This window comes from Cyanistes caeruleus, chromosome 12, assembly GCF_971803275.1.
Source record: "Cyanistes caeruleus chromosome 12, bCyaCae1.hap1.1, whole genome shotgun sequence".
In the NCBI taxonomy this organism is placed as follows: Eukaryota; Metazoa; Chordata; class Aves; order Passeriformes; family Paridae; genus Cyanistes; species Cyanistes caeruleus.
In genome coordinates, this window is record NC_141712.1 from 20,905,643 (window position 1) to 20,931,258 (window position 25,616).

The following is a 25,616-nucleotide window of genomic DNA, read 5'->3' on the forward strand; positions in this document are numbered from 1 at the left end:
CGGCACATCCCACGCCTCCCGTCCCCAATTCCTCGGCATCCCCTCGGCCTCGCCGCCGGGCGCCGCGGGAGAACTGGCGGGGCACAACGGGGGCTCGGGGGCTGTGCGGGTGCCACGGGGGGCCCCGGGGCTGTGGAGGGGGCCATGTCGACGCTGGCCCCCCTGCGTCTGCTGCGCGAGCCCTCGAATGCCAGCGAGGGCAACCAGAGCAACGCCACGGTCGGGGCCAGCGGTGGCTGGTGCCAGGGGCTGGACATTCCCAACGAGCTGTTCCTGGCACTGGGGCTGGTGAGCCTGGTGGAGAACCTGCTGGTGGTGGCCGCCATCCTGAAGAACAGGAACCTGCACTCGCCCACCTACTACTTCATCTGCTGCCTGGCGGTGTCTGACATGCTGGTGAGCATCAGCAACCTGGCGGAGATGCTCTTCATGCTGCTGCTGGAGCACGGGGTGCTGGTGATGCGCCCCAGCATCGTGCGCCACATGGACAGCGTCATCGACATGCTCATCTGCAGCTCCGTCGTGTCTTCCCTCTCCTTCCTGGGGGTCATCGCCGTTGACCGCTACATCACCATCTTCTATGCCCTGCGCTACCACAGCATCATGACGCTGCAGCGGGCCGTGGTCACCATGGCCAGCGTCTGGCTGGCCAGCACTGTCTCCAGCACCGTCTTGATCACCTACTACCGCAGCAACACCATCCTCCTCTGCCTCATCGGCTTCTTCCTCTTCATGCTGGTCCTCATGCTGGTGCTCTACATCCACATGTTCGCCCTGGCCCGCCACCACCTCCACAGCATCTCCAGCCAGCAGAAGCCACCCACTGCCCACCGCGGTGGCAGCCTGAAGGGTGCCGTCACCCTCACCATCCTCCTGGGCGTCTTCTTTATCTGCTGGGGGCCCTTCTTCTTCCACCTCATCCTCATCGTCACTTGTCCCACCAACCCCTTCTGCACCTGCTTCTTCAGCTACTTCAACCTCTTCCTCATCCTCATCATCTGTAACTCGGTGATTGACCCCCTCATCTACGCCTTCCGGAGCCAGGAGCTCCGGCGGACGCTGCGGGAGGTGGTGACGTGCTCCTGGTAGGCCGGGGGACACGGTACCGGCACGGCCACCCCCGCCCCGAAACGGACAGATGGACGGACTGACGGATGGACAGGACGAGCCGCGGGGTGCCCGGTCCGGGCGAGGGACTCGCGGTTCCCAATAAAGGCTCTTTGCAGTGACGCTGTGGCTGGCATCGGGCAGCCCCGGGGAGCCCCGGGGGGAGAGGTCCCTCCCGGTTCCCGCCGGGACCAAGTGACCCTTGAGCGACCGGCGGGACCGGGAAGGACCGGCTGGGCGGCGGGAGGCTGGACCCCACGCGGGGGACAAAGGGCCCATCACCGTCGCCTTTGTTCTCGGGCCGCGCCCGCCGCCGCCCACCTCCTCACTGGCACCGGCACTGTTCCCGGTCCCGCGGGGGCCACCGGCGACCCCGGGACCCCCAGGGCGGCCCTCCCGTACCCCGTCCCTATCCCTCCCCGTTTCGGGACGCGGTTGGGAGGGGTGTCCCGTGTGTGTCCCCCCCCCGCCCCGCCGCCCCCGCCGCTCCGGGACGCTCCCGCCGACGCAGGGTGGTCCCGGGGTCCTCGCACGGATCCCGGGGTATCCCCGCTCCCGGTGGGTGCGGGGGGTGCCCCTCGGCCGTGCCCCCCGCGGGTGCCGGGGTCCCCGTTCCGCCGCGGCGGGGCGTGGCCGCGGGCGGGGCCGGGCGGGGCGTGGCGGGCGGTGCCGGTGCCGCAGGGCTGTTGCGGCGCTGCGGCGGCGGCCGCTGATTGGCTGCGGCCGGCGGTGACGTCAGCGGCCGGCCCGGTGCGGCGGCGGGAGCCTATAAAGGATGCGGCGGCGGCCGCGCCGCCCCCCGCGCTCCCGGTGCCGCTCCGCTCCGGTGCCGCTCCGCTCCCGGCCCCAGCCCGCTCCCGTCCCGCTCCGCTCCGGCCCGGCCGCACCATGAGGGAGATCGTCCACATCCAGGCGGGGCAATGCGGCAACCAGATCGGCGCCAAGGTAACGGCGCCGCCGCCCCGCCCCGCCCGCCTCGGCGGAGCCGGGCGGCGGACAAAGGCAGACCCGCTCCCCCCTCCCCTGCGCTCCCCTCCCCCGCTGCCGCCTCACCGGGAGGACAAAGCGCCCCGCCCCCCCCCGCGCCCCCCGCCCCCCCGCCTTTGTCCGTCAGCACCGCGGACAGCGCCCGCACCGCGCCCTGCCCGCCCTTGGGGGCTCCCGGTGCCCCCCGCCCTGCTGAGCCCTGTCCCGGGGTTTGGGGCTCCCGGTGCCCCCCGCCCTGCTGAGCCCTGTCCCGGGGTTTGGGGCTCCCGGTGCCCCCCGCCCTGCTGAGCCCTGTCCCGGGGTTTGGGGCTCCCGGTGCCCCCCGCCCTGCTGAGCCCTGTCCCGGGGTTTGAGGAGACCTGATAAGCCCCTCCCTGCTCGGGATTTTGGGTGTTTGGGGGATCCCAGTGCCTCTTGCCCCACCCAGCCCTGCCTAGGGATGGGAGGATCCTGGTGCCCCGAGCCTCGCCCGGGGGCCTGGGGGTGTTCCAGTACCTCCCCCCTTCTGAGCTCCCCGTCCTCCCCAGTTCTGGGAGGTGATCAGCGACGAACACGGCATCGACCCCAGCGGCAACTACGTGGGGGACTCGGACCTGCAGCTTGAACGCATCAGCGTCTACTACAATGAGGCCTCTTGTAAGCGACCCCCCCTCGGAACCTCCCCCGGCGGGGTGGCTGGGCACCCCCACCCTGGGCTGGGACCCCAGTCTGACCCCCCAGTGCAGGGGGAGCTGGGTCTGCTGCGGTGGGGAGGGGGGGGCAGATAGACACACCCACCCCACAGAGGTGTGGGGTGGGCAGGCACATGCACCCACCCCGTGGGACCATTTAGTGTGGGGCAGGGGGAAATCATGTACACCCAGTTCCACGGGACCTGCCATTTGGGAGGGGTCACACACAGCACCTGCACCCCAGCCCTGCTGGACCCCGGGAGGGCAGACATGTGCACCCACCCCCTCAGACCCTGCAGTTTGGGGGGCAGGGCTGTGCCTCCAAGTTCATGGGACCCTGTAGTCTGGGTGGAGGTGTGATACATGCACCCACCCCATGGGACCCTGTGGTCTGGGGAGACAGGGACACCTGCACTCGCCCTGTAGGGTCCTGTGGTGTGGGAGGGACAAAACAGGAACATCGACCCAGCCCACGGGGCCCAGGGGGGGAACGGGGGACAGATGTGCACCCACCCATGTGACCCCCATTGTTTGGGGGCCATGAGACATGCACCCACGCCTTGAGCCCCCGGGATTTGGGGGGGACACGACCTGTGCTCCCTGCCCCGTAAAACCCTGCAGGGTGCTGGGGAACACCTCTGGGGTGGGACGGGGGGGCGGCAGCAGGTCCCCTCCCATCATGGGGTCTCTCTCAGCTCACAAGTACGTGCCTCGCGCCATCCTGGTGGATCTGGAGCCGGGGACGATGGACAGCGTGCGCTCGGGTGCCTTCGGCCACCTCTTCCGCCCTGACAACTTCATCTTTGGTAGGTCCCCGGCGAGGGAGGGGTGCACCGTCCCCCCATGTTCTCCCCAGCCCCTGCATCCTCAGACCCGCCCTGCCAGCCGCTGTCCCCGGGGCGCTCGGCGGGCACACCCCTCCCGCGCCGCGGGGCCCGGCACTGCCGGCACGCCGCCAAACCTCTGCGGTTCCTGCTTCCCACCCCGCCCCGGCGTCAGATCTCCCCGGTGCTGCCGGCGGCAGCGGCTGGTCCCAGTCCTGATCCTCGCCACGGTCCCCTTGGGCCGTGGGCGTGGGGGGCCAGCGGCCATCGGAGCCTCTTTCCTTTCCCAGGGCAGAGCGGTGCTGGGAACAACTGGGCAAAGGGGCACTACACAGAGGGGGCCGAGCTGGTGGACTCGGTGCTGGATGTGGTGCGGAAGGAGTGTGAGAACTGCGACTGCCTGCAGGGCTTCCAGCTGACCCACTCGCTGGGCGGGGGCACCGGCTCGGGCATGGGCACCCTGCTCATCAGCAAGGTGCGGGAGGAGTACCCCGACCGCATCATGAACACCTTCAGCGTGGTGCCGTCCCCCAAGGTGTCGGACACGGTGGTGGAGCCCTACAATGCCACGCTCTCCATCCACCAGCTGGTGGAGAACACGGACGAGACGTACTGCATCGACAACGAGGCGCTCTACGACATCTGCTTCCGCACCCTCAAACTGGCCACCCCCACCTATGGCGACCTCAACCACCTGGTGTCGGCCACCATGAGCGGTGTCACCACCTCCCTGCGCTTCCCTGGCCAGCTCAACGCTGACCTCCGCAAGCTGGCCGTCAACATGGTGCCCTTCCCGCGGCTGCACTTCTTCATGCCCGGCTTTGCCCCGCTGACGGCGCGTGGCAGCCAGCAGTACCGCGCCCTCACCGTGCCCGAGCTCACCCAGCAAATGTTTGATGCCAAGAACATGATGGCAGCCTGCGACCCCCGCCATGGCCGCTACCTCACGGTGGCCACTGTCTTCCGTGGCCGCATGTCCATGAAGGAGGTGGATGAACAGATGTTGGCCATCCAGAGCAAGAACAGCTCCTACTTTGTGGAGTGGATCCCCAACAATGTCAAGGTGGCTGTGTGTGACATCCCGCCGCGGGGGCTGAAGATGTCCTCCACCTTCATCGGGAACAGCACGGCCATCCAGGAGCTCTTCAAGCGCATCTCGGAGCAGTTCACAGCCATGTTCCGCCGCAAAGCCTTCCTGCACTGGTACACGGGCGAGGGGATGGACGAGATGGAGTTCACCGAGGCCGAGAGCAACATGAATGACCTGGTGTCCGAGTACCAGCAGTACCAGGACGCCACTGCCGAGGAGGAGGGTGAAATGTACGAGGACGACGAGGAGGAGTCGGAGGCGCAGGGCGCCAAGTGACGCCTGACGCCGCCCCCCAACAGTGCCCGCAGCCCCCCCGGCTTTGCGCTGCTGCACCCCCCAGGTGCTGCTCCCCCTGCCATCCCCTCAGTGTCTCCTGGCCCCATCCCCCCTGAGCCGGCTCGGCCCCTTGCCCCCCTTCCTACCTCCCACCTTTTCATTTTTTACTGGTTTGTGTCTTATTATTTTTTTTGAATACTTAATAAATTTATTGCTGTCCAGGTACTACTTGTCTGTGGCTGCTGAGTATGGGGGACGGGGGATACCCACAGGGTTCGGCCCCTCAGACATTCCCAGCCAGGGGAGGCGTTTGAGAAGCTCCCATGCACTGCCCCCCACCCTTCTGCCCCTCATATCCGGGCAGTCTGTGCCTTTGTCCCCACTGTCACCCTTCTCCACGCTGGGGGGGGCGTGGCAGCCACCTCCCTGTGCCAGGACACAGTTGCTTTGTTCCCCAAACTGAGGTGGTAGCACAGAGCCCAGGGACCCCAGGGTGTTTCCCCGGGGCTGGGTGTGTGCCCAGCTGTGGAGGAGCCAGGACACTCCTGGATCTGAGTCCCCTGGCCTTGGAGGCCATTGGCCGGCAGGGCTGTGGGCTATAGGAGCAAGGAGCTATAGGAGAGGGGACGGTGGGGCTGGGGGCTGTGGGGATGGGGACACTGACGATAAAGGCTGTAGGGTGGGGTCTGTAGGGGTGGGGACAGTGCGATGGCACCGGGGGCTGTAGGGGTGGGGACAGTGCGATGGCACCGGGGGCTGTAGGGGTGGGGACAGTGCGGATGTCGCGGAGCGGCCCCGCCCGGCCGCAGCGCGGTCTGCCGGCCGCCAGGGGGCAGCAGCACGCAGGGCGCGAGGGGCGGGGCGGGGCGGGGCCTTGCGGGGCGGGGCGGGGGCGGCGGGGGCGGGGCCTGGCAGGGGGCGGGGCCTGGCGGCCGCGCGCGGCGGTGAGCGGGGCGGGGGCGCTGCCCCCTGGCGGGCGCGCGGGAGGGGCCGCGGGGGCTGCGAGGGGACAGCGAGGGGACAGCGAGGGGACAGCGAGGGGACAGTGGCGCCCTCGGGGGGCCGGGATGGGTGGACGGTGCCGGTAGGTGGTGACCGTGGGCCGAAGCGGGCGTTGGCGGTGGGGCAGGGCGGGGGCACGGGCGTGGGAGGCGGAGAGACGCGTCTGTCCGCGGGGACGGGAACGGAGACGGGGACCGGGACGGGAACGGAGACGGGGTACGGCGCTAGGACCGGGGTGTCGGGGACGGGGACGGTGCTGGGGTGTTGGTGCTTATGACAGAATGCCGGTGACGGTGTGTAGGTGTCAGTGTTCGTGTGTCTGTGTTTATGTCCGTGTGTCGGTGTCCGTGTGTCTGTGTTTATGTCCGTGTGTCGGTGTTTGTGTCCGTGTGTCGGTGTTGGTGTCCGTGTGTCGGTGTCCGTGTGTCTGTGTGTCAGTGTCCGTGTGTCGGTGTTTGTGTCCGTGTGTCGGTGTTTGTGTCCGTGTGTCGGTGTTTGTGTCCGTGTGTCGGTGTCCGTGTGTCTGTGTTTGTGTCCTTGTGTCTGTGTTTGTGTCCGTGTGTCGGTGTTTGTGCCGGCGCTGGGGTTTCTGTGGCTGTGCCAAGGTGTCGGTGACAGTGAGCAGGTGTCGGTGCCGGGGTGTCAGTGCTGGTAACGAGGTGTTGGTGACAGTGCTGCTGGTGCTGGCATGTCGCTGCTGCTGCTGCCGGGCCATCAGTGCCAGTGCTGGAGTGTCAGTGCCATGACAGGGTGTTGGTGGCAGTGTCGGTGCTGCTGAGGTGCTATTGGTGCCTGTGATGGGGTGATGGTGCCGGTGCCAGGGTGTGGGTGCTGCTGATACACTGCAAGTGCTGTGCCAGGGTGCTGGTGACGGTGCCAGCGCTGGGGTGTGGGTGCCAGGGTGCCAGTGCCAGCGCTGGGGTGACTGAGGCAGTGTCCATTCCCCGGCAGGACGGTGGCAATGGCGTCAGATGAGCGGCTGGCCCGCTTCCGCCAGGCCCACCTGAACCCCTTCAACAAGACCCCTGAGCAGCTGGAGCGCCCCGACGGAGAATCCCCTGCCCCAGGTGGGTGCTGATTCCCCCACCCCACTCCCTGTCCCACACTGGGGTGGGCAGCCAGGCCCAGCCCCTCCCTGGTACCCCTATTCTGGGGGTGGTTTCAGCCCCCCATGAGACCCCACTTTGTAGCCCAGCAGCCGGATCCCACCCCAGGGGACCCCGAGGGCGCCCTGGACCTGGGGCTGGCCGAGGACCACTTCTCCCGCCCCGTGGTGAGTGGGGCGGGTGTTGTGAGGATGGGGGGGATGTGGGGGACTCAGCTCACCCTCCTCCTCCTCTGGTGGTGGCGGCAGGGGCTGATCCTGGCGTCGGACGTGCCGCAGCTGCGCCGGGCCATTGAGGAGTGCAAGCGGGTGATCCTGGCGCTGCCCGAGCACTCGGAGCGGCAGAAGGACGCCGTGGTGCGGCTCATCCACCTCCGCCTCAAGCTGCAGGAGCTGAAGGTGGGGCTGAGGCTGGAGCTGGGGCAAGGGGGTCTCTATGGCTGGGGCTCCATGCTGACACCCATCCCTGGCAGTGTCCAAGGCCAGGCTGGACAAGCTTTGGAGCAGTGGGATAGTGGAAGGTGTCCCTGGAGGTGGAATGGGATGAGCTTTAAGGTACAACCCAAGCTATTCCATGGTTCTTTACTTCTCTGACCCTCATCCTTTCCACCAGGACCCTGGTGAGGATGAGCCCAACATCCGGGTGGTCCTGGAGCATCGTTTCTACAAGGAGAAGAGTAAGAGCGTCAAGCAGATGTGCGACAAGTGCAGCACCATCATCTGGGGGCTCATCCAGACCTGGTACACCTGCACAGGTGGGTCTGGGACACCCCCTCCACATCCCTGCTTCCCCCATCCCCTCACTGACACCCACCTGTGCCCCCCAGGCTGCTACTACCGGTGCCACAGCAAGTGCCTGCCGCTGGTGAGCCGGCCGTGCGTGCGGGCCCAGGTGAGCCACCAGGCCGAGTACCAGCTCAGCATCTGCCCCGAGAGCGGGCTGGACAGCCAGGACTATCGCTGTGCTGAGTGCCGGGCCCCCATCTCCCTCCGTGAGCCCCTGCTGCTGCTGGGGGGCTGGGGGGAGCTGGGGAGAGCGGGGGGGAGCTGGAGGGAGCTGGGGGGAGCTGGGGGGAGCTGGGGGCTCTGGGGCTGGGAGGCCTGTGGGGCTCTGTGGGGTTGGGTGATGTGGAGCTGGGATGAGCTGGGAGCTCTGTGGGGTTGGGGGGTGTAGGGCTGGGGGCTCCATGAAGCTCTGTGGGACTGAGAGGGGGGCTTTGTGAGGCTGGAGGAGCTGCCTGGGGCTGAGGGGCTGTGGGCTGGGAGGTGTGTGGGGCTGGTAGGAGCTGAAGCTTTGGGCTTTGGGGGCTGGGAGTTACGGGGATCTGAGGAAGGTGACATTGGGGCCCTGCCATGTCCCCAGGTGTTTCTGGGTGTCCTGGGGGCACACACAGGGTGTGGGGTGAGCAGAGAGCAGGGGTGTGCCGGTGCCAGCCCCATGCCAGCCCTGTGCCACCACAGGGGGGGTGCCCAGCGAGGCCCGGCAGTGCGACTACACCGGCCTCTACTACTGCTCCAGCTGCCACTGGAACGACCTGGCCGTGGTGCCCGCCCGTGCCATCCACAACTGGGACTTCGAGCCCCGCAAGGTGCCCCTGGCATGGGGTGGGGACACCCTGGGGTGTCACCAAAGTCCCTCGGGACAGTGGCCCTGGGTAGAGGCCACCTGGGGGGTCATGCGCTTGGTCCTGGGGGTCCCTGGGGAGCACGTCCCTTGGTGGGGTCACCTGGGGGATCCCATCCCTGATCTTGCATGTCCTTGGGGACCACGGCCTTGTGTAGATGTCACTTGGGGAACCACATCCCTGTTCATGGGGGCCATGTCCCTGGTTATGGGGATCACTGGGTGGAGATCACTTGAGGGGAAGCCGTGTCTCCAGGGCCGTGTCCCCAGGGCCGTGTCCCTGTGACAGGTCCCTGGCAGGGCTCCGTGGGTGGCGGCAGGGCTGGCAGGTGCGGGGGGTGACGGTGGCCCTGGCAGGTGTCGCGCTGCAGCATGAGGTACCTGGCACTGATGGTGTCACGGCCGGTGCTGAAGCTGCGGGAGATCAACCCACTGCTCTTCAACTACGTGGAGGAGCTGGTGGAGATCCGGGTGAGTGCTGGGTCTGGGGAGGACCCCACAAGGGCAGGGGACACCACAGAGGGGCTGTGGGGTGAGCAGGAGGTGGGGAGACCCCAGTGGCACCCACTGGGTCCCACAGAGAGGAAGCAAGTGAGGTGGGGGGTTTGGGACAGAGGGTGCCCAGACTGCAACAGAAATGAACGTGACCCATCTGGTCTTTTTCTTGTCACGCTTCTGTCTCCATCCCATTAACAACCCCATCCCTGTCGCCATCCTCATCCTGACCCTGCCATTGCTGTTTGCCCTATGGTCCTATTCCTGTCCCCATCTCTGTCCCCATTCCTGTTCCCATTCCTGCCCCATTCCCATTTCATCCCTGTCCTCATTCCTACTCCCATTCCTGTCCCCATTCCTGTCTGTATTCCATCCCATCCCATTCCCACCCCATGCCATTCCTGTCCCTGTCCCCATCCCCATCCTGTCCCGTTCTCACACTGTCTCCATCTCATCCTTGCCCCTGTCCCCATCCTGCCCCTGTCACTGCCCTTTTTCCTGTCCCATCCCTGCCCCTACACGCACTCCCATTCCCACCCCATCCCATCCTGTCCCTGCAGAAGCTGCGCCAGGACATCCTGCTGATGAAGCCCTACTTCATCACCTGCAAGGAGGCAATGGAGGCGCGGCTGCTGCTGCAGGTCAGGCCTGGGGGCCAGGGCCAGGCGTGGCAGTGGTGGTCACACGGCAGTGACGGTCACACGGCGGTGGCGGGCACACAGCGATGGTGGTCACACGGCAGTGACGGTCACACGGCGATGGCGGGCACACGGCGGTGACGGTCACACGGCGGTGACGGTCACACGGCGGTGACGGGCACACGGCGGTGGCGGGCACACGGTGGTGACAGTCACACAGCGATGGCGGTCACACGGCGATGGCGGGCACACGGCGATGGCGGGCACACGGCAGTGACGGTCACAGTGCCCCGTTTGCCCACAGCTGCAGGACCGGCAGCACTTTGTGGAGAACGATGAGATGTACTCGCTGCAGGACCTGATCGACATCGAGGCCGGGCGCCTGGGCTGCTCCCTCACCGAGATCCACACGCTCTTTGCCAAGCACATCAAGCTGGACTGCGAGGTGAGCCCACGGTGCGGGGCAGAGCCGTGGGGAGACCCCCGTGGGGTCAGTGGAGGGCTGGAAGGGTCACCATTGTCTCCTCCCGCCTGCTCCCCCAGCGATGCCAGGCCAAGGGCTTTGTCTGCGAGCTGTGCCGGGAGGGCGACGTGCTCTTCCCCTTCGACAGCCACACCTCGGTCTGCGCCGACTGCTCCGCCGTCTTCCACAGGTGCCGACACGCGGGGGCGGGATGTGGGGACATGGGGGTGCCAGGGGGTGACCCAACACTGTCCCACTCCACCTCCAGGGACTGCTACTACGACAACTCCACCACCTGCCCCCGGTGCACCCGGCTGAGCCTGCGGAAGCAATCCTTGTACCAGGACTCCGGCACGGAGGCAGAGCCCTGAGGGGGGTTTGGCCCCACGGTGGGGTCTCAGGCCCAAGACTGTCCCCCACCCACCACAGGGCCCTGGGATGGACACAATCAACCCAGTGGTGGTTTGGGGACTGGGGTGGCCCTGGCTCTGGGATCCTCTGCTCATGGAAATAGCAGCACTGCTGGGAGGCAATCACTGCTGGACCCCAGCCATTCCCGGGAGCATGGAGAGCCTCCCCGGAGGGGCCAGGATCGGGTTAACTGGGACCCGGTTAAGGCCCCACAGCGGCTCCTGCCGTCCCTGCCGGGAGCCGGGTGCGGGCAGGGATGGGGCGCAGGCCGGGGCTGGTGCTGCGCTGTCCTGGAGTCGCTGCTGCTGTCGGGAGGGCTCAGCCCTGGCACCGGGATGGCACCGAGTCCCTCCCACACCCAGCACTGGACTCTGGTCCCTCCCCACCACCGTTACCGGGGCCGAACCCCGCGGGGGATGTTGCGGGATGTTCCCCGGGCTGGACCGGGTGCGGTGTGGAGCCGCTTCTCCCCGGTGTTTCCTGTAGCATTAACGAGCCTCTTTGCGCAACCCAGCACTCGTGTCCCTGCTTCGGGCGGCGGCGGCGGGCACCGGGGCCACGGGCAGGATGTGCGAATGCCCGGGGGTGGCAGCCCGGGAGCTCCCGCCGATCTGGGGCTGCGGGGGACGAACAGCGGCACCGGGCCGGTCCGCGGGATAGAATTGAGCTGCGGGGGATGTGCCGCAGCCACCGCCGGTCTCTCGCCCACCGAGAGCGGCCGCGGCCACGCTGCCCCGGTACCGGCCGGGCACCCCCGTTCCCGCTGCTCCCGAGGTGTTCCGTGCCCCCAGCTCCTCCCGCTCCCCCGCGCGGCGGCGCAGACGGGCAGAGGCCGGCGGTGGATCGGTCGGTCGGTTTTACCGGATCACAGCACTGCTACATCAGAACCGGGCGGGCACCGGCATCGACCGCGCTGAGCCGTGCGACCCGTCCCGTCCTGCCCCACCCGCCGCTCCCGGCAACCGAGGCCGTGCCGCTCCCGGGGGCCGGCGGGGCCGGCCCGGTTTTCCCCCGGGGCCGCGGGCCACCGGCTGAGGACAGCCCCGGTAGGGCCCCGCCGCGGGGCTGGGGCCGCCTCTGCCCTCCGGGCGGGCTAACGGGAGTCCTGCGCCCGGGGACGGGCTCCATCGGTACCGACGGGAGCAGCACCGGCCTGTCCCGGTGTCCCCCGGCGGGTTTTGTCCCTACGGCTCCCGCGGACGCTCGGCGGGCAGGAAGGCGTCCGGGGGTCCCGGCGGCAGCTCGGGGTCACTCAGGTGCTTCTTGTCCCGGCCCTGCTCCCGCGCGCGGGTCCAGGAGGGCGAGCGCAGGTACCCGGCCCGCGGCACCGCCGGCGGCTGCAGCCCTGCGGGACGCACCGGCGGGTGGCCGGTCAGCGACGCACCGGGACGGGCCGACAGACCGGGAGCGGCGGCCCCGGACCCCCGCTCACCGCCGGCCGTCTCTCCGGCCACGTTCTCCTCGTCGGAGTCGGCGAAGACCTCGGCAAGCTCCTGGTCCGACATATCCGTCAACTCCGTCAGGTCCAGCAGGTCGAAGTGCACCTCCAGCGAAGACACGCTGCTCAGGGGCTCTGCGGGCACCGGGGGGAGGCTGGGGACCCACCGCTGTCCCCAGTGGGGGAGGCGGGGGTCTGCTGCTTGTGGCCCAGGGAGCAGGGGGTATGAGGGGCTTTGGGGGGGTATGACTGGCTGGGGGCTAGCAGGGGACCCTAGGGGTGTCAGGGGACCCCAGGGACAGGAAGGAGAACCCAGAGGATGGCAGAATACCGGGGACAGGCAGGAGACCCAAGGGCTGGCAGGAGACTCTGGGGGACAGGCAGGAAAGCCCAGAGCAGACCCAGAGGTGCCGGGGACAGGCAGGTGATGCTGTAGGCAGGCAGGGAGCCCAGCTCAGGGCCTCACTCACGTCGGCGCTCGGTGACCTGCAGCAGGCCGGCGCTGGGGATGGGGATGCCACCCTGCTCCTCCGCGGGGACTCGGGGGGTCTCCTGGGCCGGCCCGTGGGTCGGGGTCCCTGCAGGGCGCTCCGGGACCAGTGGCTCCTTGCCAAGCTCTGCCACATCAGCACCTTCTGCTTCAGTGAGGGCAGCTCCTCCCGGGGCCCCCCAGCACTCCCGGGGTGCCCAGCTAAGGGGCCGGGGACAGCAGGACCCCCGGGGATGACCGGGGGAACGGGCAGAGCTGCCCGAGACCCTCGTGTTGGAAGCTGGCAGCCCCCGCCCCCCTCCCCGCGCAGCCCCTTTGTGTCGGCGAGACAAAGCGCAGCCTGTGCCGGGGCCCGGACAAGGGCGCATTGTGCGGGGACTGTCCCCGGGAAGAGCCGGAGGGACCAGGCGGCCGTGGCACACGGCCACGGTCATGGCACAGGTCATGGCACACGGTGGTGGTAGAGCCCGTGGCTGTGGCACACAGAGGGGGCACAGCCGTGTCTCGGGGCTGAGCGGGAGCTGAGGGTGGCAGGAGGCCCTGCGTGCCCAGGGCAGCACGGGGGGACGCGGCACCCTGTCCCCACGAGGTCCTGGCACCACGCGCCGCCACCAAGCCGTGCCACCGCTGAGTTACCGGGTGACACCGCACAGGGGTGGGCATCGCCTCCCTCCCACCGGGATGGTGACAGCGGGGCAGGGACAGAGACCTCCAACCCCATGGGGAAAGGGATGTTACGGGGTGCTCCTGCTGCCGGCACGTGGAGCTGCAGGACATCGGCAGGACACCAGTGGGACACCAGCCCTCTGCCCCGACACTGACTCTGCCACATCCTGACCCCGCCGGGGTTCCCTCGGGCCGGGACACGAGGTTCTCATCCCGCTCCAGAGCAGAGAAGATCCCCGTGGGGCGGACACGGGGGCTGCCCGCTCTTGCCCGCTCCCGCCGCCTCGCCCCGCTCGGTGCCCAGCCCCGGTGGGTGACACCGGGCCGTGCCACCCCCTGCCCGCACCACGCCCCCACACACCAGGGCGCTGGTCCCGGCTGCAGAATTCCCCTCTGGCCTCCGCCTGCATGGTCCCGCCGTGCCGCCGGCCGTGTCACCAGCAGTGTCCCCAGCCACACCGCCCGCTCCGGCCTGGGCTCACCGGCTGCCTGGCGGGAGCGGGGCCGGATCAGGGATCTCTCCCGCACGACGTGTGCTGACTCACGGCAACCGCAGAGCCGGGCAGCCGCCGGTACCGGCACCCCAGGGCACCCGCGACCCGCCCCGGTGGCACTGTCCCCTCAAGGGCCCGGTGTCCCGCCGTTCCCCCGGGGTCACGGCCGGGGCTGCCCCGTACTGGCGGCTGTGGCACGGCGGTGTGCGGGCCACACGAGGGACGGACGGGCATGCAGGGGGGCCCTGGAACCGCCTCTGTCGCCAGGTGCAGCCCCCCCAGAACACCGGACCCCCCTCAGCCGCACCAGCACGGCCACCTCGCTGTCCCCAAGCCCCTCCGCACGCCGGCACTGGCACAGCTGTGCGGGATGTCTGCAAGGGACCCCACTGCTCCCCACATCCCCTGGGCACCCCAGTGTTCCTCCGTGTCCTGTGAGCACCCTACCGCTCCTCTACACCCCCGAGCACCCCACCGTACCCCCACATTCCCTGGGCACCCCGTCTCAATCCCAAATCCCCAGGGCACTGCCCTGCTCAGGCTGACCACCCAGCCACCCCACTGCCTCCCCATGTCACCCCACTGCACCCCCCCTCCTGCGAGCATCCCACTGCCGCCACCCAAGTCCCCAGGGCATTCCGGTGCTCCCTCAGACCCCCGAGGACACCCCCGTGGCCCCCCACATTCTCTGGGTACCCCACCGCTCTCTCCCTCCATCCCCGACTCTCCCTGTACAGACCCCCCCGCGATGTCCAGCCCCCGCCCCCACATCCCCCTCCCCCTGCAGCCGGGCACCCCCAGCACGGCCCCACGCCCCCCTCTGCACCCCAATGCGCCCCCCCCGCTCCTCTTCCCGCTGCACCCCCGCCCTACATCTCCTTGTCCGCCCCGCGGGGCCCGGCCCGGTTCCACGGTGATGGGCGTGCCGGTCCGTGCCTGCCCGCTCTGCCCCCCCGCCCTCACCTGCGGCGGCCACGGCTGCCGGAGCCGCCATGGGCCGGGCTCGGGGCTGATGCCGGTGCCGGTGCCGGTCCGGTGCCGGTCCGGTGCTGGGCGGGCCCGGTGCCAGCCCGCAGCCCGCACGGTCCTGCCCGCCGCGGCGGGGGCGGGGACACCGGGGGCGGGGACACCGGGATGGGCGGAGCCGAGGGGCGGGAGGCACCGGGAGGACAAGAGAGGGCGAGGAGGGGACCGGGAGGAGCCGAGGGGCACGCGGGGACCGGGGGACCCCAGCTGTGGGGACAGCCCGGGTCACAGCGGGGGTCGCGGGGGTGGGAGCAGCCTGTGCCGGGCACAGCGGGACCCCCGGGTTTGTCCCTTCAGTCCTCCCGAACTCGTTCCGCCGCCGAACAACCCGGTTCCCCCAGTCTCCCCGTTCCCTCACACTGCCCCCCGCCGCTTCCTCCCCGCCCGGTCCCCGCGATGTCCCCCCGCTTCTCCCCGGTGTCCCCTCCCGGTCCCCGCCCCGTCCCCTCCCGGTCCCCGCCCCGTTCCCGCCCATCTCGCTGGCCCCGCCCCCGTTGCCAGGGCGGAGCGTGGCGTTGTTAGGGAGCGTGTCTCCCGCAGTGTAGCTCTCGCGAGATTTCGCCGTCGTCTCGCGGGATCTGCCGTCCGTTGCCCGGAGACGCCGGCCGCCGCCATGGTGAGAGCGGAACCGGGCCCGGGCCGGGATCGGGATCAGGAGGAGAACCTGGGTCGGGGGGAGAACTGGGGCGGCTGCTGAAGGGTGTCCTGCAGCCGGGGTGTGCGGGCAGGGGAGAGCGGTGGAGCCCCGCGGCCCGATTTCTAGGATCCCCGTCCTGTCCCGGCCCGCTCCCGGGGAGGGTACGGAGCCCCTCGGCGCCGTTCCCAGCACCGCGGCGATGCTTCTCAGGCGTTATTTTGGGTACAGACGTTTTGTACCTGGGGTTCACCACGGAACCGAGTCTGCAATGGCAGCGCATGAGCCTCTCCCCGCCCGCTCCCGGGGCTCCCGGCTCCGTGTCGCCGTTGTCGCCGTGTCCCTGCCGTGAGAGCAGGGATGCTCCGGGGCCGGCACGGGGACCCTGAGCAGCGCTCCTCACCCATTCACCTCCCGTGCTTGGCTTTCTGTCCTCAGGCACCCAAAAAGAAGGCAGGGGGCAAAGGGAAGGGGGGCAAAGGCCCGGCGATGGTGGATGCCTTGGCCCCGGAGGACATGAGCAAGGAGCAGGTGAGAGGTCCCCGGGCCAGCCCTGGGGAGGAGGCGTAGGGACATGTCAGAACAGCTCTGGGGACCCTGCGTGGCGCCTGGCCCCAGCTCTGGGGACAACAGGTGCAGAGGGTGACAGGGACAAGCAGCCGGGGTTTGTGTCACTGACGCCTGGCTGGGGCTGGGGAGGGGGGTTCTTGTTCCTGGAAGGAGCAGCCTCCTCATCCCACCCTCTGCTCTCCAGCCCTGTGTTCTGGGCACTGCTCAGGCCACACATGGAATCTTGGGTCCCCTGCGACAAGAAAGACCCTGAGGAGCTCCAGCCCAGAGGAGGGAATGAAGCTGGGGAAGGGTCCAGAGCACCAGGAGGGGCTGAGGGAGCTGGAAAGGGGCTCAGCCTGGAGAAAAGGAGGCTCAAGGGGGAACCTTCTAGCTCTGCACAACTCCCTGATAGGAGAGGACAGCTGGGATGGGCTGGGTTCTGCTCCCAAGGAAAGGAGACAGGAGGAGAGGGAACGGACTCAAGCTGTGCTGAGGAAGGTTCAAGTTGGATATTGGGAATTTTCTTCCTGGAAAGGGTTGTCCAGCCGTGGACAGGCTGCCTAGGGCAGTGTTGTAGTCCCCGTCCCTGGAGGGATTTAAGAGTCATGTGGATGTAGCACTTGGGGACACGGGTTAGGGGTTGGCAGTGCTGGAGGAACAGTTCAGTGTGATCTTAGAGGCTTTTCCAACCCAAACAATTCCATGGACCAGAAGTATCTGAGCACCTGAGAATGGTGTTACTGGACACTGCGAGCCAGAACCCCATCCCAGGCTGCGGGCAGTCAGGTGAGGTTTGGGACTCCTTTTCCAGAAGCTGCTGGGTTCAGTCAGGAACCTCCACAGCTCCACACCGGTGACAACCACCACATCCTACTGTGTTTGGGATGTGGAGTCTCCAAAGACCTCCCTTCCCCCTTACCTGTCCCTTCCTCCTGGCTTCACAGCTGCTGGAGCACATGGTGCGTCTCCGGGAGGAGCTGGACCGGGAGCGGCAGGAGCGGAACTCCTTCCAGCTGGAGTGTAACAGGATCCAGAGCTACTGGGAAATCACGCGCCGGGAGCTGGAGGAGAAGAAGGCAGAGCTGCGGAACCGCGACCGGGAGATGGAGGAGGCGGAGGAGCGGCACCAACTGGAGATCAAGGTGGGGCTGAAGGGCTCCAGGTGAGCCTTGGGCAGCTCTGAGGAGGCGAGGGGTAGGAGCTGGGCAGGATGAAATCCAGGAATGTTTCACCAGCATCCCAGTTCCGGGTGATCCTGCTGAGCCCCTCACCCGGTCTCTGTTTCTCCTCAGGTGTACAAGCAGAAGGTGAAGCACCTGTTGCATGAGCAGCAGGAGAACCTGACGGAGCTGAAGGCAGGGGAAGTCCTGTCCCTGAAGCGGGCCCAGAAGGATCACTGGGACCAGGAGCAGGAGCTGTGGAAAGAGAAGCGCGCCTTGAACATAAGGCTGAAGGAGCAGGAGTTGGCCAACGAGGCAGCCATTACAAACCTCTGCCTGGTACGTCCCTGGCTGGGCTGGAGCCACCTGTGAGGTGCCTTATCCCCAGGGTGGGAGCAGGAGTGGGATCTTGCCTCCTTGTCGCTCTCTGTGGGGTGGGATGGGATTTCTGGTGCAGGAATGAGGAGAAGAGATTCCTGGGTGACCCCTCTCCCACAGTGGGGAGCTGTGAGAGCAGCTGGAGAACCTACAAGCCACCGTTTGCATCAGCATGGCATAAGAATCCTTTCCCAAAGAGCAGGAGGGAATCCCTGGGGCTGGGCTGACTTGGGATTTGGTTGTTTCTTCCCACACTGAGTTTCTTCCTACAGAAACACGAGGAGGAGATGGCCCGGCTACGCAGCGACTTTGAGATGCAGACCAAAGGTCAGGGCATGAGGCAGATCCCACAGGAGCATGACAGGGAGAGCTGTTTCTGGTTCCCAAGCAGCACCTTGAGCATATGGGGGCAGGTTCTCCTCAGTTCTGGCCATTTTTCCTTTCTCAGTTGTGGCCATTTTTTCTTCCTGGTTCTGGTCACCTTCCCACCCCACTTCTGGCTGATCTCCCCCACCCGAGGTTCTGGCCAGTTTTCCCCACAAGTCCCAGCTGGTTTTCGTCCCTGGATCTGTCTAGTTTGCCCTCCAGTTCTGGCTGGTTTTCCCTCCAATTTCAGCGGTTCTCAACCCACACAGTTTTGGCGAGTATTCCCTCAGTTATGGGTGGTTTTTTCTCCCTTCCCCATTCTGATCACCTTTCCTCCCCAGTTTCAGCCAGTTTTTCCCCAGCTGTGACAATTTTCCCCCCAGAGATGGAGGCCAAGTACACCAGGAAGATGCAGGCACTGCGGGATGAGATGGACCTGCGGAGGAAGACGGAGATCCACGAGCTGGAGGAGAGGAAGAACACCCAGATCAGCGAGCTGATGGGGAACCATGAGGGGGCTTTTGGTGCCATCAAGAACTACTACAACGATATCACTGCCAAAAACCTGACACTCATCAGCCTCCTGAAGGTATTGCCCATCCCTGTGTCACTGTTCCTGCCGGGGTGTCATCTGGATCTGGCAGTTCTCTGGTGTCAATGTGGGTGCTGCCACTGGCCTGTGCACCGGCATATGAGTGGGGAGGGTGTCCCAAGGGTGTGGGGGACTCTGAGGAGCTGGGCAGCTCCCAGGAGCCAGGACTTGTGTTCCCAAGAACAGGAGCAGGTGGAAGACCTGAAGAAGAAGGAGGCTGTCTTGGAAAAAGAGAAGGCAGATGTGCTGCGCCAGAACAAGGGGCTGACAGAGCCGCTGCAGGAGGCCCAGGAGCTGGTGGCTGAGCTGCAAAAGAAGTTGGTTCACTATTACAGGGACAAGGAGGCCCTGATGGTGAGTGGCCAGCCCTGTCCTTTCATGGGCTCATTCCTGGAGGAAAAAACACTGACCTCTGCCACTTGATGTGCTGTGATTGCTGGGCAAAGCAAGTCCTGCCTGTTCTGCTTACTGTGCTTTTGTGGGATCTCACATGGGGATCCAAAGAGAGACTGGAAGGGAGACCAACCCCACTGAAGGGGGGGTTGGTGTGGGTGCTGCCTGGCTTTCTCCCTGCTGCTCACTCTCCTCCCTTCCCAGAACACATCTCCAACACTTCCCAGACAATCCTGTCCTCTTTAACGTTCCCTTCCTGTTCACAGAACTCCAAAGCCCATCTGAAAATCACGCAGAAGGAACTGAAGGACCTTCAGTGGGAACACGAGGTGCTGGAGCAGCGGTTCAGTAAGGTGGGACCTGCAGGCAGGGCTTGGCACTCTCTCCAAACCTTCTCCAAACCCTCTGCAGAGGATAGGGCGTGGGGCTTAGCAGAGCCCGTGCTTAGCCCAGGGCTTTCCAAAGCTAATCCAGAGTCGGGTGATAACCGCTGCTCCCAGCAAAGCTGCTCCCAGCTCCAGCCTCTCCCACGGTCAGCAGACAGGCCTGGCCTTGTCCTTTGCTAAGCAGTCATGCACGCTCCAGCGAGGCCCCCGGGCTGCACGGGGCAGAGCCGGGATAGGGGCATTGCCACGGGCCCCTCCTCTGCCAGGCGTTCCAGGCTCGCTCCCTCTCGTTGTTCTGGGGTGCTCAGGAAGAGCCCTGCAGAGCGAGTGCTCCCCCCCACTAACCCAGATAAATCTTTTGAGGCAGGAGAGAGCTCATTTGCAATTCGTAGAAATCCCCAGGATTATGAACATTGATCCGAGGCCTCATTAACAATCCATCATTAAGACAGCGCCAGATTCGGAGCGTTCAGAAATAGGCTTTGGAGGAGAGACTGTCCTAATTAGGACAGTTATTAACTAGCTGTGAGCCAGGGACTGCTGCCAGCTGTGGGGATGACAGACCCCCATGTGCCGGGGGCCCTCTCTGGGGTCTGAATTAGTGCTGCAGGGAGCCCGTTGGGGCATTCCATGCCTGGAGGGGAGGAGGGGGAGGAGGGAGAAGCGCAGGTGCTGCGCCATGGAGGGAAGGAGAGAGCGAGGGAAGAATGGAGGGGGGGAAGCTGTGCTGCAGCACCTGCCTTCCCTGTGGGCTGCAGGTGCCGTGGGGAATGGCCAGGCTGAGCTGCTGGACCAGTTTTCTGCCCTGTTTGTGCTCCACACCATTACACAGAGCCCAGCCAGCCTTGTGCAGGCCCCTGTGTCCCCTGTGTCCCGAGGGTGCTGTGACACTGTGCTGTCTCCCGGAGCAGGTCCAGGAGGAGCGAGACGAGCTCTATCAGAAGTTCACCAAAGCCATTAACGAGGTGCAACAAAGAACGGGGTTCAAGAACCTGCTCTTGGAGAGGAAGTTGCAGGGACTCCTCAGCCTCCTGGAGCAGAAGGAGGTGGAGCTCAGCGAGGTCGTTGCAGTCTCCAACCTCGACCCCAGCGCTCTCTCCTTGGTCTCACACAAGCTGGAGGTACTGGGGCCCGGCGAGGGCTGGATTTGGGGGGCAGAGCACACTGTGGGGTGCCTGCTGCCCTGGAACACACCAGTCCCCATCCTCCTTGGCTGTAGGTGGCACAGCACTTGTTCCCAGTGCTCCCAGGGCCACGTGTGGTGCCACGGGGCACCCGGCTCTGCCTGGAGAGTGGAGTGTGTGGGTGGCAGTTTGGCACTGGTCTGTCCCTCAGGTGGGGCCTGTTTGGAGGAGCATGGCCACAGGCTCCATGGCACTGCCAGCACCCTGTGCTGCCACACAGCCAGCTGCCAGCAGGTCCAGTGGCACCCAGGGGCTCTGTGCAGGGGGGGGGGTCACACCTGGTGAGCCTCGCCTGGCCATGGGGACAGTGCAGACAGGATCCTGGGGCTCTGCGGTGTCTGCCGTGCTAAAAATACCTCTGCAGAGAGCCTGGAGACCCACATTCCTGCAGCCTGCCGCAGCTGGAGCCAGGGAGCAGTGCTTGCTGCGGGTTGGGCACAGACACAGGGAACGAGGGCTCCACCACCTGGTGCCCTCCTGCATGTCCCCACCCTGGTCCCTGCTGCAGGGGGAGTCGGGGAAGCTCTGGGATGCTCTGGGATTCGTACCAGGCCTGTGGGACAGGCAGTGGATGTGTCACCTCCCAGCAGGTGGAAGGAAAACACATTCCTGGGATGGCATCACTGGCGTCGGGCTCTCCTGCAGCTGCTGGGGTCCCTGAATTCCTCCTCTCAGCTGCCTCGGGGAGCCTGGCTCCCCGTAATTCCCGTGGTGCCGCGGCAGCAGGGTGGTGCTGCTGGAGCAGGTGCTGCCAGCACTCCCCACGCAGCAGGGCAGACCGGGATGGCTGTGCTGTTCCTCCGGGAGCTCCCTGTCCCTGCCCGGGGCTGGCTGTCCCTGGCAGTGCCACTCAGAGGGGGCAGGGTGGTGGCCATCTGCCAGGCCGTGCTGCTCTGCTCGCCTGTCCTCTGCCACACCACACCCGGCCATCGTGTCCCCAGGGCTGGGCAGCGCAGCCTCATCCCAATCTCCCCTTGCAGGACGTGCTCAATTCCAAGAATGCCACCATCCAGGACCTGCAGCTTCAGCTGGCCCGAGTCTGCAAGGTAAGGGTGGGGAGGGATCCTGGAGAGGTTTAAGAGCTGTGTGGATGTGGTACTTGGGGATGTGGGTTAGTGCTGGCCTTGGCACTGCTGGGGGAACAGTTGGACTCGGTCATCTTAGAGGCATTTCCAACCCAAAGGATTCTGTGATTCCATGGCTCGGGGGTTGGAAATGAGGCGGGGGGTGCAGGGAGCTCTCCTCTGCTGACAGAGGGGCTGACAGGGACCCTTTCCTCTCAGGCACACAACGACATGCTGCAGACCTTCGAGGCAAAGCTGACAGCCTTTGGCATCCCCCTGGACAACTTGGGTTTCCAGCCACTGTCCTTCCCCTTCCCAGGGCAGGAACTGGGGCAGGGCCCTGCTGGACTCGTTGCAGTGCCCACCTGATGCCAGCAGCACTGAGGGTCCTACTGGCACTCTGGTAGTGGGGCTGTGCCCATTTCCTGCTCCATGCCTTTAAACAGACCCCAGTGAGCAGTTTTAGGAACCTCTCCTCCCAAGGGGGACCACAGTTGGAGGGCTCCAGGCATCCCACCCACCCCACTAGGCTGCCCCGGGGCTCCTTCTGTCCCTCCAGAAGAGGAAGGCGATTTTTTGAGACAAAACAGTGCTGTGTGGAGTTTTTAATGGCATCAGTGGCACCATTCCTGTGTCCCCAGGGGAAGGCAGAGCCCCTCTAACTGCCCCGGTAGGTTGTGTAGGAGTAGGGGCTGATCAGGAGCGGGACATGGAGCTTCTGTGCCGGGTCGGTGATGATGAAGACAACCTGAGGGAGAGTGAGGAGACAGCAGTGGGAATCCCCCTCCTGTAGTGAGGCCCTGGGGAGTGCAGCCCCTTGAGCCTGGCCCCAGCCCCCAGGCTTTCTGTGTCACCGCTCCCAGTCTCCCCACACTCCATACCTCCACGAAGGGGTAGAAGCTGGTGTACCCCAGACCCCGCCAGTACTCGGCTGTCTCAAAGTGCAGCTTGTAAGTGCCAGACCTGGCCTGTCCCGGTGCCAGGAGGGGCTGACAGCGCCCGTCCGCATCCGTGTACCTGAAACCAGACCAAGCCAGTCCTGCTGCACCCCAAAACACAGCCCCACCCCCAGAACCTGTCCCACTGTACCCTCAGAACCTGCCCTGGCCGTACCCCCAAGCACCAGCCCTGCAAGCAACCCCCAGTTGTGCCAGGAGCCTTTGGCCAAGCTCACAGAGCACTGGCAGCAGTGTCCCTGCCCCATTCCGGTGCCATCAGCTCTCCTACCTCTGTGCCAGCTCCGTCCACTGCGGCCCCGGCTCCTGCAGCTGGGCCAGCCGGACAGCAAGGCCGGCTGCCGGCAGCCCCGTGGCCGTGTTCAGCACATGGGTGGTCAGGGTGCCGTTTCCCACCTCAGACATGCTGTCAGCCTGTGGCAGAGGGAGAAGCAGGGCTTGGACCTGTCCTGGCAGCACCATCTGCCTTCTCCTTGACTGGGCTGCAGCCAAGCCCCTGCACCTCGCTCTTCCCCAGAGCTGGGATATGGAAACCCACGTTCTTCCCATGCCATGGTGCTCAGCCCCAGCAGCTCCCTGCTCACCTGCCTGTCCTGGTGGGCCTCAGCACAGCCCAGCAGCCAGCCTGGACCCGACGAGGAAGCAGCCCCACCCCAGCAGCCCCATCCCTGCCCACGCTGTCACGTTCCGGCGGACACTGACCCTGCCCAGCTCTCTGCAGCTGGCATCAAGGTCAGCGCTGCTGGGGGCAGCCAGGCCCCTTCCCCTCCTGCAGTTCCCGTGCTGGGGTGGGAGCACAGTTCGGGGCTGTGTCCCAGCAGCCGGCAGGACCAGGCAGCCTCCCTGGAGCCGGAGCAGCTCCCACTGGCAGCCTGACACCAGCACCAGATGACGTGGGGGTGCCACAGAGGCACCCCGGCGAGCTTACCTGCCTGTCCTCTGTCCCGCTCGGCCAGGGACCTGTGGCCGATGACCCTGCACAAAACGCCATCCCCAGCCCGGCCTCCCGTGGCGCCACGGCTCTCCCGGTGGAGCTGGCGCGGCTGGATGCCGCTATCCTGGCACGGGGCTCCCGCAGAACCGGGTGCTCCTCCCCGGCTGGGCCGAGCCGCACGGGCGGCTTCCCGCTGGGAGCTGTGCCCAGGAGCCCCGCTGGCACCCACGCTCCGGCAGCGCCGTGGCCCCGAGGCTGGTGGCCCAGAGCCCGGTGGGAAGCTGGGGCACTGGGCCAGGAGGAGCCACAGCACAGCTGCCATCCCGGTCTCGCCTCCCACCATGGAAAGCACCTGGAGCACATCGGTGCTGCGGCAGCCGGGCGCGTGGGGCTGTCAGGAGCCAGCACCGGCTCCACCACAGCCTCGCCCTGCCCTTCTGCACTGCCGGGGCACCGGGGGGCTCAACGTCTCACCTGCACCGTGATGCGGGCCGTGGCGGTGGCTCGCAGCCCCATCCCCTCCTGGTCGGCAGCCTGGATCTCCAGTGTGTATTCAGGGACAACCTGTGGCAAGAGGCTCTGTCACCCACAAGTGGGGGATGAGCTCGGTGGGGGCTGAGTCCGGGACTCACCTCTGCCACCAGCCCCAGCCTGGCTACAGAGACCAGCCCAGAGCTGCTGTCGATGGTGAACATCCCGGGCTGGGGCTTCTCTGGCACCTGGCTCAGGATGGAATATCTCACAACGCCATTGTTGGTGTTCACGGCGTCGTCTGCGTCGGTGGCCAGCACCTGCAGAACCGACGTGCCTGGAGCAGGTGGTTATTGGTGACCTGTCACACATCCCTCCAGTGCTGCCTGCCAGGTGGTGGCAGTGGTCCCACCTGGCTTAGCTCCCTCCAGCACAGAGCCCTGGAAAACTGCCTGGGTGAAGACGGGCCGGTTGTCGTTCTGGTCAGTGACGGTGATGATGATCTCCATGGGGTCTTCCACGGACTGCCCGTTGGCTGACACAGCATGGGAGTAGAGCTGCAAGGGCACAGTCAGCGTGTGTGCCGTCCCCAGGACCGTCCCCATCCTGCCACAGGCTCCCCTCACTCACCACATATTTATCCTTGTCCTCCCGGTCCAGGGGTTTTGTCACCTCCAGCCACCCCGTCTCCCGCTCGATGATGAAGACACCCACGGGGATGGTGTCTGCTCCCTGCCCCGTGATGCTGTAGAAAACCTTGGTCTCCTTGTCCTTGCTGGATTTGATCTGGCAGCGAGGCAGGAAGGGGAGGGTGAGAGGTGTCCCAGTGCTCTGGGGACCCCCCTGTGACCCAGTCCATGGGGACACGTACCTGCACCAGCTTCTTGGGGAAGGGTCCCTGATCATTCTCGGGGCAGTTGATGGGGGGGATGATCCAGTCCCTCTTCTGCCGCTGGAGGCAGTGTCCATGCTCCGGGAAGGTCAGCTTGTCCTGTGGGATGGAGAGCAGGGCTGTAGGGCCACAGAGGGACACGGAGGGACACGGAGGGACACGGCTCTGCCCAGAACCTCGGGGGGCTGGGGTGGGGGTGGCCATGCAACAGCCGCGGCCCCACTGCGATGGTCCCACCTGCAGGAGGAGGAGGAGGAGGAGGAGGGTGAAGGTGCAGAGTGCCATGGCTGCAGCTGCACTGGCTGTTCCCCCCAGGTGCCAGCTGGGAACTTTCCCTGTTGCGTCAGTGACCTTGGCCAGGAAAGCAGAACCGGCTTTCCAGAGCTGCCAGCCCCGGCGGGTCTGCGGGCGCCGGATGGGGGGACCCAGCACACGAGATGCTGCTCCAGGCTGGGCGGGACGATGGAGTCCAGGAACCCCCCGGAGCTGTCCCTCAGTGGCCACGGGAACCCCCGCTCCAGCGGGGCTGGGGGGCACACACAGGTCCCCCCACCAGAGTTCCAGCGCTCCCATAGGCAGCAAAGGGGGAGGAGGCACCCGGGGGTGGCACGGAGGAAGGGGGAAGGGGGGCTGTTCCTGCGGGGGCGATGGGGGGAGGTGCCGGGGTCACGGGAACACCGGGAGGGAGGAACGGCGGGACCACGAAGGTGCCTGGAGATACCGGGATGTCCGGCCGTGCCCACGGGGCTGCGCTCCGGGGCCGGGGGCACCGGGGGCGGCACTGAGAGACCGGGGGTGCCTCGGCCGGTGCCCGAGGATTGCCGGGCCCTACCGGGGAGTGCCAGGG

The 25,616-nt window shown here is 66.5% G+C and overlaps 6 protein-coding genes across 12 annotated transcripts; 4 read left to right on the forward strand and 2 right to left on the reverse strand.

The window, feature by feature from the left end:
- Positions 1–144: 144 nt before the first annotated feature.
- Positions 145–1,089, forward strand: MC1R (melanocortin 1 receptor). Its single transcript, XM_023946738.2, has one exon. It carries the CDS (start codon positions 145–147, stop codon positions 1,087–1,089), a length of 945 nt encoding a protein of 314 aa, XP_023802506.1.
- Positions 1,090–1,850: 761 nt separating this feature from the next.
- On the forward strand, positions 1,851–5,180 carry TUBB3 (tubulin beta 3 class III). Its single transcript, XM_086848054.1, has 4 exons — positions 1,851–2,052; positions 2,622–2,730; positions 3,461–3,571; positions 3,880–5,180. The coding sequence occupies exons 1-4, from the start codon at positions 1,996–1,998 to the stop codon at positions 4,953–4,955; spliced, it is 1,353 nt and encodes a 450-aa protein (XP_086704180.1). The 5' UTR covers positions 1,851–1,995; the 3' UTR covers positions 4,956–5,180.
- A 681-nt stretch (positions 5,181–5,861) lies between these two features.
- DEF8 (differentially expressed in FDCP 8 homolog) lies at positions 5,862–11,206 on the forward strand. 3 transcript variants are annotated; one of them, XM_086848059.1, is made up of 12 exons: positions 5,862–5,899; positions 6,909–7,024; positions 7,148–7,230; positions 7,312–7,461; positions 7,676–7,817; positions 7,890–8,054; positions 8,524–8,651; positions 9,044–9,157; positions 9,742–9,822; positions 10,124–10,264; positions 10,363–10,472; positions 10,551–11,206. In XM_086848059.1, exons 2-12 carry the CDS (start codon positions 6,919–6,921, stop codon positions 10,651–10,653), a joined length of 1,323 nt encoding a protein of 440 aa, XP_086704185.1. In that variant the 5' UTR covers positions 5,862–5,899; positions 6,909–6,918; the 3' UTR covers positions 10,654–11,206. The 3 variants fall into 3 exon arrangements, with proteins under 3 accessions (XP_086704185.1, XP_086704184.1, XP_086704186.1); XM_086848058.1 differs by lacking the exon at positions 5,862–5,899 and adding an exon at positions 5,942–6,039; XM_086848060.1 differs by lacking the exon at positions 5,862–5,899 and adding an exon at positions 6,075–6,173.
- A 587-nt stretch (positions 11,207–11,793) lies between these two features.
- Positions 11,794–13,776, reverse strand: DBNDD1 (dysbindin domain containing 1). Of its 2 annotated transcripts, XM_086848075.1 has the most exons (4): positions 13,649–13,776; positions 12,602–12,748; positions 12,126–12,266; positions 11,794–12,038 (listed from the first exon to the last, which is right to left on the reverse strand). In XM_086848075.1, the coding sequence occupies exons 1-4, from the start codon at positions 13,695–13,697 to the stop codon at positions 11,878–11,880; spliced, it is 498 nt and encodes a 165-aa protein (XP_086704201.1). In that variant the 5' UTR covers positions 13,698–13,776; the 3' UTR covers positions 11,794–11,877. The 2 variants fall into 2 exon arrangements, with proteins under 2 accessions (XP_086704201.1, XP_086704200.1); XM_086848074.1 differs by having other exon boundaries at positions 11,794–12,266.
- A 1,548-nt stretch (positions 13,777–15,324) lies between these two features.
- On the forward strand, positions 15,325–22,103 carry DRC4 (dynein regulatory complex subunit 4). 2 transcript variants are annotated; one of them, XM_086848057.1, is made up of 11 exons: positions 15,325–15,423; positions 15,880–15,972; positions 16,938–17,135; positions 17,286–17,492; positions 17,804–17,858; positions 18,281–18,486; positions 18,676–18,843; positions 19,149–19,235; positions 20,180–20,389; positions 21,433–21,498; positions 21,736–22,103. In XM_086848057.1, exons 1-11 carry the CDS (start codon positions 15,421–15,423, stop codon positions 21,883–21,885), a joined length of 1,443 nt encoding a protein of 480 aa, XP_086704183.1. In that variant the 5' UTR covers positions 15,325–15,420; the 3' UTR covers positions 21,886–22,103. The 2 variants fall into 2 exon arrangements, with proteins under 2 accessions (XP_086704183.1, XP_086704182.1); XM_086848056.1 differs by lacking the exon at positions 15,880–15,972 and having other exon boundaries at positions 15,328–15,423.
- Positions 22,104–22,106: 3 nt separating this feature from the next.
- Positions 22,107–25,383, reverse strand: LOC111942999 (B-cadherin-like). 3 transcript variants are annotated; one of them, XM_086848051.1, is made up of 9 exons: positions 25,007–25,381; positions 24,749–24,868; positions 24,508–24,663; positions 24,290–24,434; positions 24,039–24,214; positions 23,881–23,970; positions 22,744–22,886; positions 22,398–22,533; positions 22,107–22,264 (listed from the first exon to the last, which is right to left on the reverse strand). In XM_086848051.1, the coding sequence occupies exons 1-9, from the start codon at positions 25,340–25,342 to the stop codon at positions 22,175–22,177; spliced, it is 1,392 nt and encodes a 463-aa protein (XP_086704177.1). In that variant the 5' UTR covers positions 25,343–25,381; the 3' UTR covers positions 22,107–22,174. The 3 variants fall into 3 exon arrangements, with proteins under 3 accessions (XP_086704177.1, XP_086704176.1, XP_086704178.1); XM_086848050.1 differs by having other exon boundaries at positions 24,749–25,383; XM_086848052.1 differs by lacking the exons at positions 23,881–23,970; positions 24,039–24,214; positions 24,290–24,434; ... (1 more) ...; positions 24,749–24,868; positions 25,007–25,381 and adding an exon at positions 23,401–23,842.
- Positions 25,384–25,616: the final 233 nt, after the last annotated feature.

What these genes read in the sequence shown, in the direction of transcription:
- MC1R (XM_023946738.2), top strand. Translation starts at nt 145, where the DNA reads ATGTCGACGCTGGCCCCCCTGCGTCTGCTGCGCGAGCCCTCGAATGCC.
- TUBB3 (XM_086848054.1), top strand. Translation starts at nt 1,996, where the DNA reads ATGAGGGAGATCGTCCACATCCAGGCGGGGCAATGCGGCAACCAGATC. An exon ending in GCAACCAGATCGGCGCCAAG is followed by an intron (nt 2,053 to 2,621) that starts GTAACGGCGCCG and finishes CGTCCTCCCCAG; the next exon opens with TTCTGGGAGGTGATCAGCGA. An exon ending in CCCTGACAACTTCATCTTTG is followed by an intron (nt 3,572 to 3,879) that starts GTAGGTCCCCGG and finishes TTCCTTTCCCAG; the next exon opens with GGCAGAGCGGTGCTGGGAAC.
- DEF8 (XM_086848058.1), top strand. An exon ending in CCGGGCCCCCATCTCCCTCC is followed by an intron (nt 8,055 to 8,523) that starts GTGAGCCCCTGC and finishes GTGCCACCACAG; the next exon opens with GGGGGGTGCCCAGCGAGGCC. An exon ending in ACATCAAGCTGGACTGCGAG is followed by an intron (nt 10,265 to 10,362) that starts GTGAGCCCACGG and finishes CTGCTCCCCCAG; the next exon opens with CGATGCCAGGCCAAGGGCTT.
- DBNDD1 (XM_086848074.1), bottom strand. Translation starts at nt 13,697, where the DNA reads ATGCAGGCGGAGGCCAGAGGGGAATTCTGCAGCCGGGACCAGCGCCCT. An exon ending in CAGCCGGGACCAGCGCCCTG is followed by an intron (nt 12,749 to 13,648) that starts GTGTGTGGGGGC and finishes CTGATGTGGCAG; the next exon opens with AGCTTGGCAAGGAGCCACTG. An exon ending in GCAGGTCACCGAGCGCCGAC is followed by an intron (nt 12,267 to 12,601) that starts GTGAGTGAGGCC and finishes CGGTGCCCGCAG; the next exon opens with AGCCCCTGAGCAGCGTGTCT.
- DRC4 (XM_086848057.1), top strand. An exon ending in TGGAGCAGCGGTTCAGTAAG is followed by an intron (nt 19,236 to 20,179) that starts GTGGGACCTGCA and finishes CTCCCGGAGCAG; the next exon opens with GTCCAGGAGGAGCGAGACGA. An exon ending in TGGTCTCACACAAGCTGGAG is followed by an intron (nt 20,390 to 21,432) that starts GTACTGGGGCCC and finishes CTCCCCTTGCAG; the next exon opens with GACGTGCTCAATTCCAAGAA.
- LOC111942999 (XM_086848050.1), bottom strand. Translation starts at nt 25,342, where the DNA reads ATGGGAGCGCTGGAACTCTGGTGGGGGGACCTGTGTGTGCCCCCCAGC. An exon ending in TCCCCAAGAAGCTGGTGCAG is followed by an intron (nt 24,664 to 24,748) that starts GTACGTGTCCCC and finishes CCTCGCTGCCAG; the next exon opens with ATCAAATCCAGCAAGGACAA. An exon ending in GGCTGGGGCTGGTGGCAGAG is followed by an intron (nt 23,971 to 24,038) that starts GTGAGTCCCGGA and finishes CTCTTGCCACAG; the next exon opens with GTTGTCCCTGAATACACACT.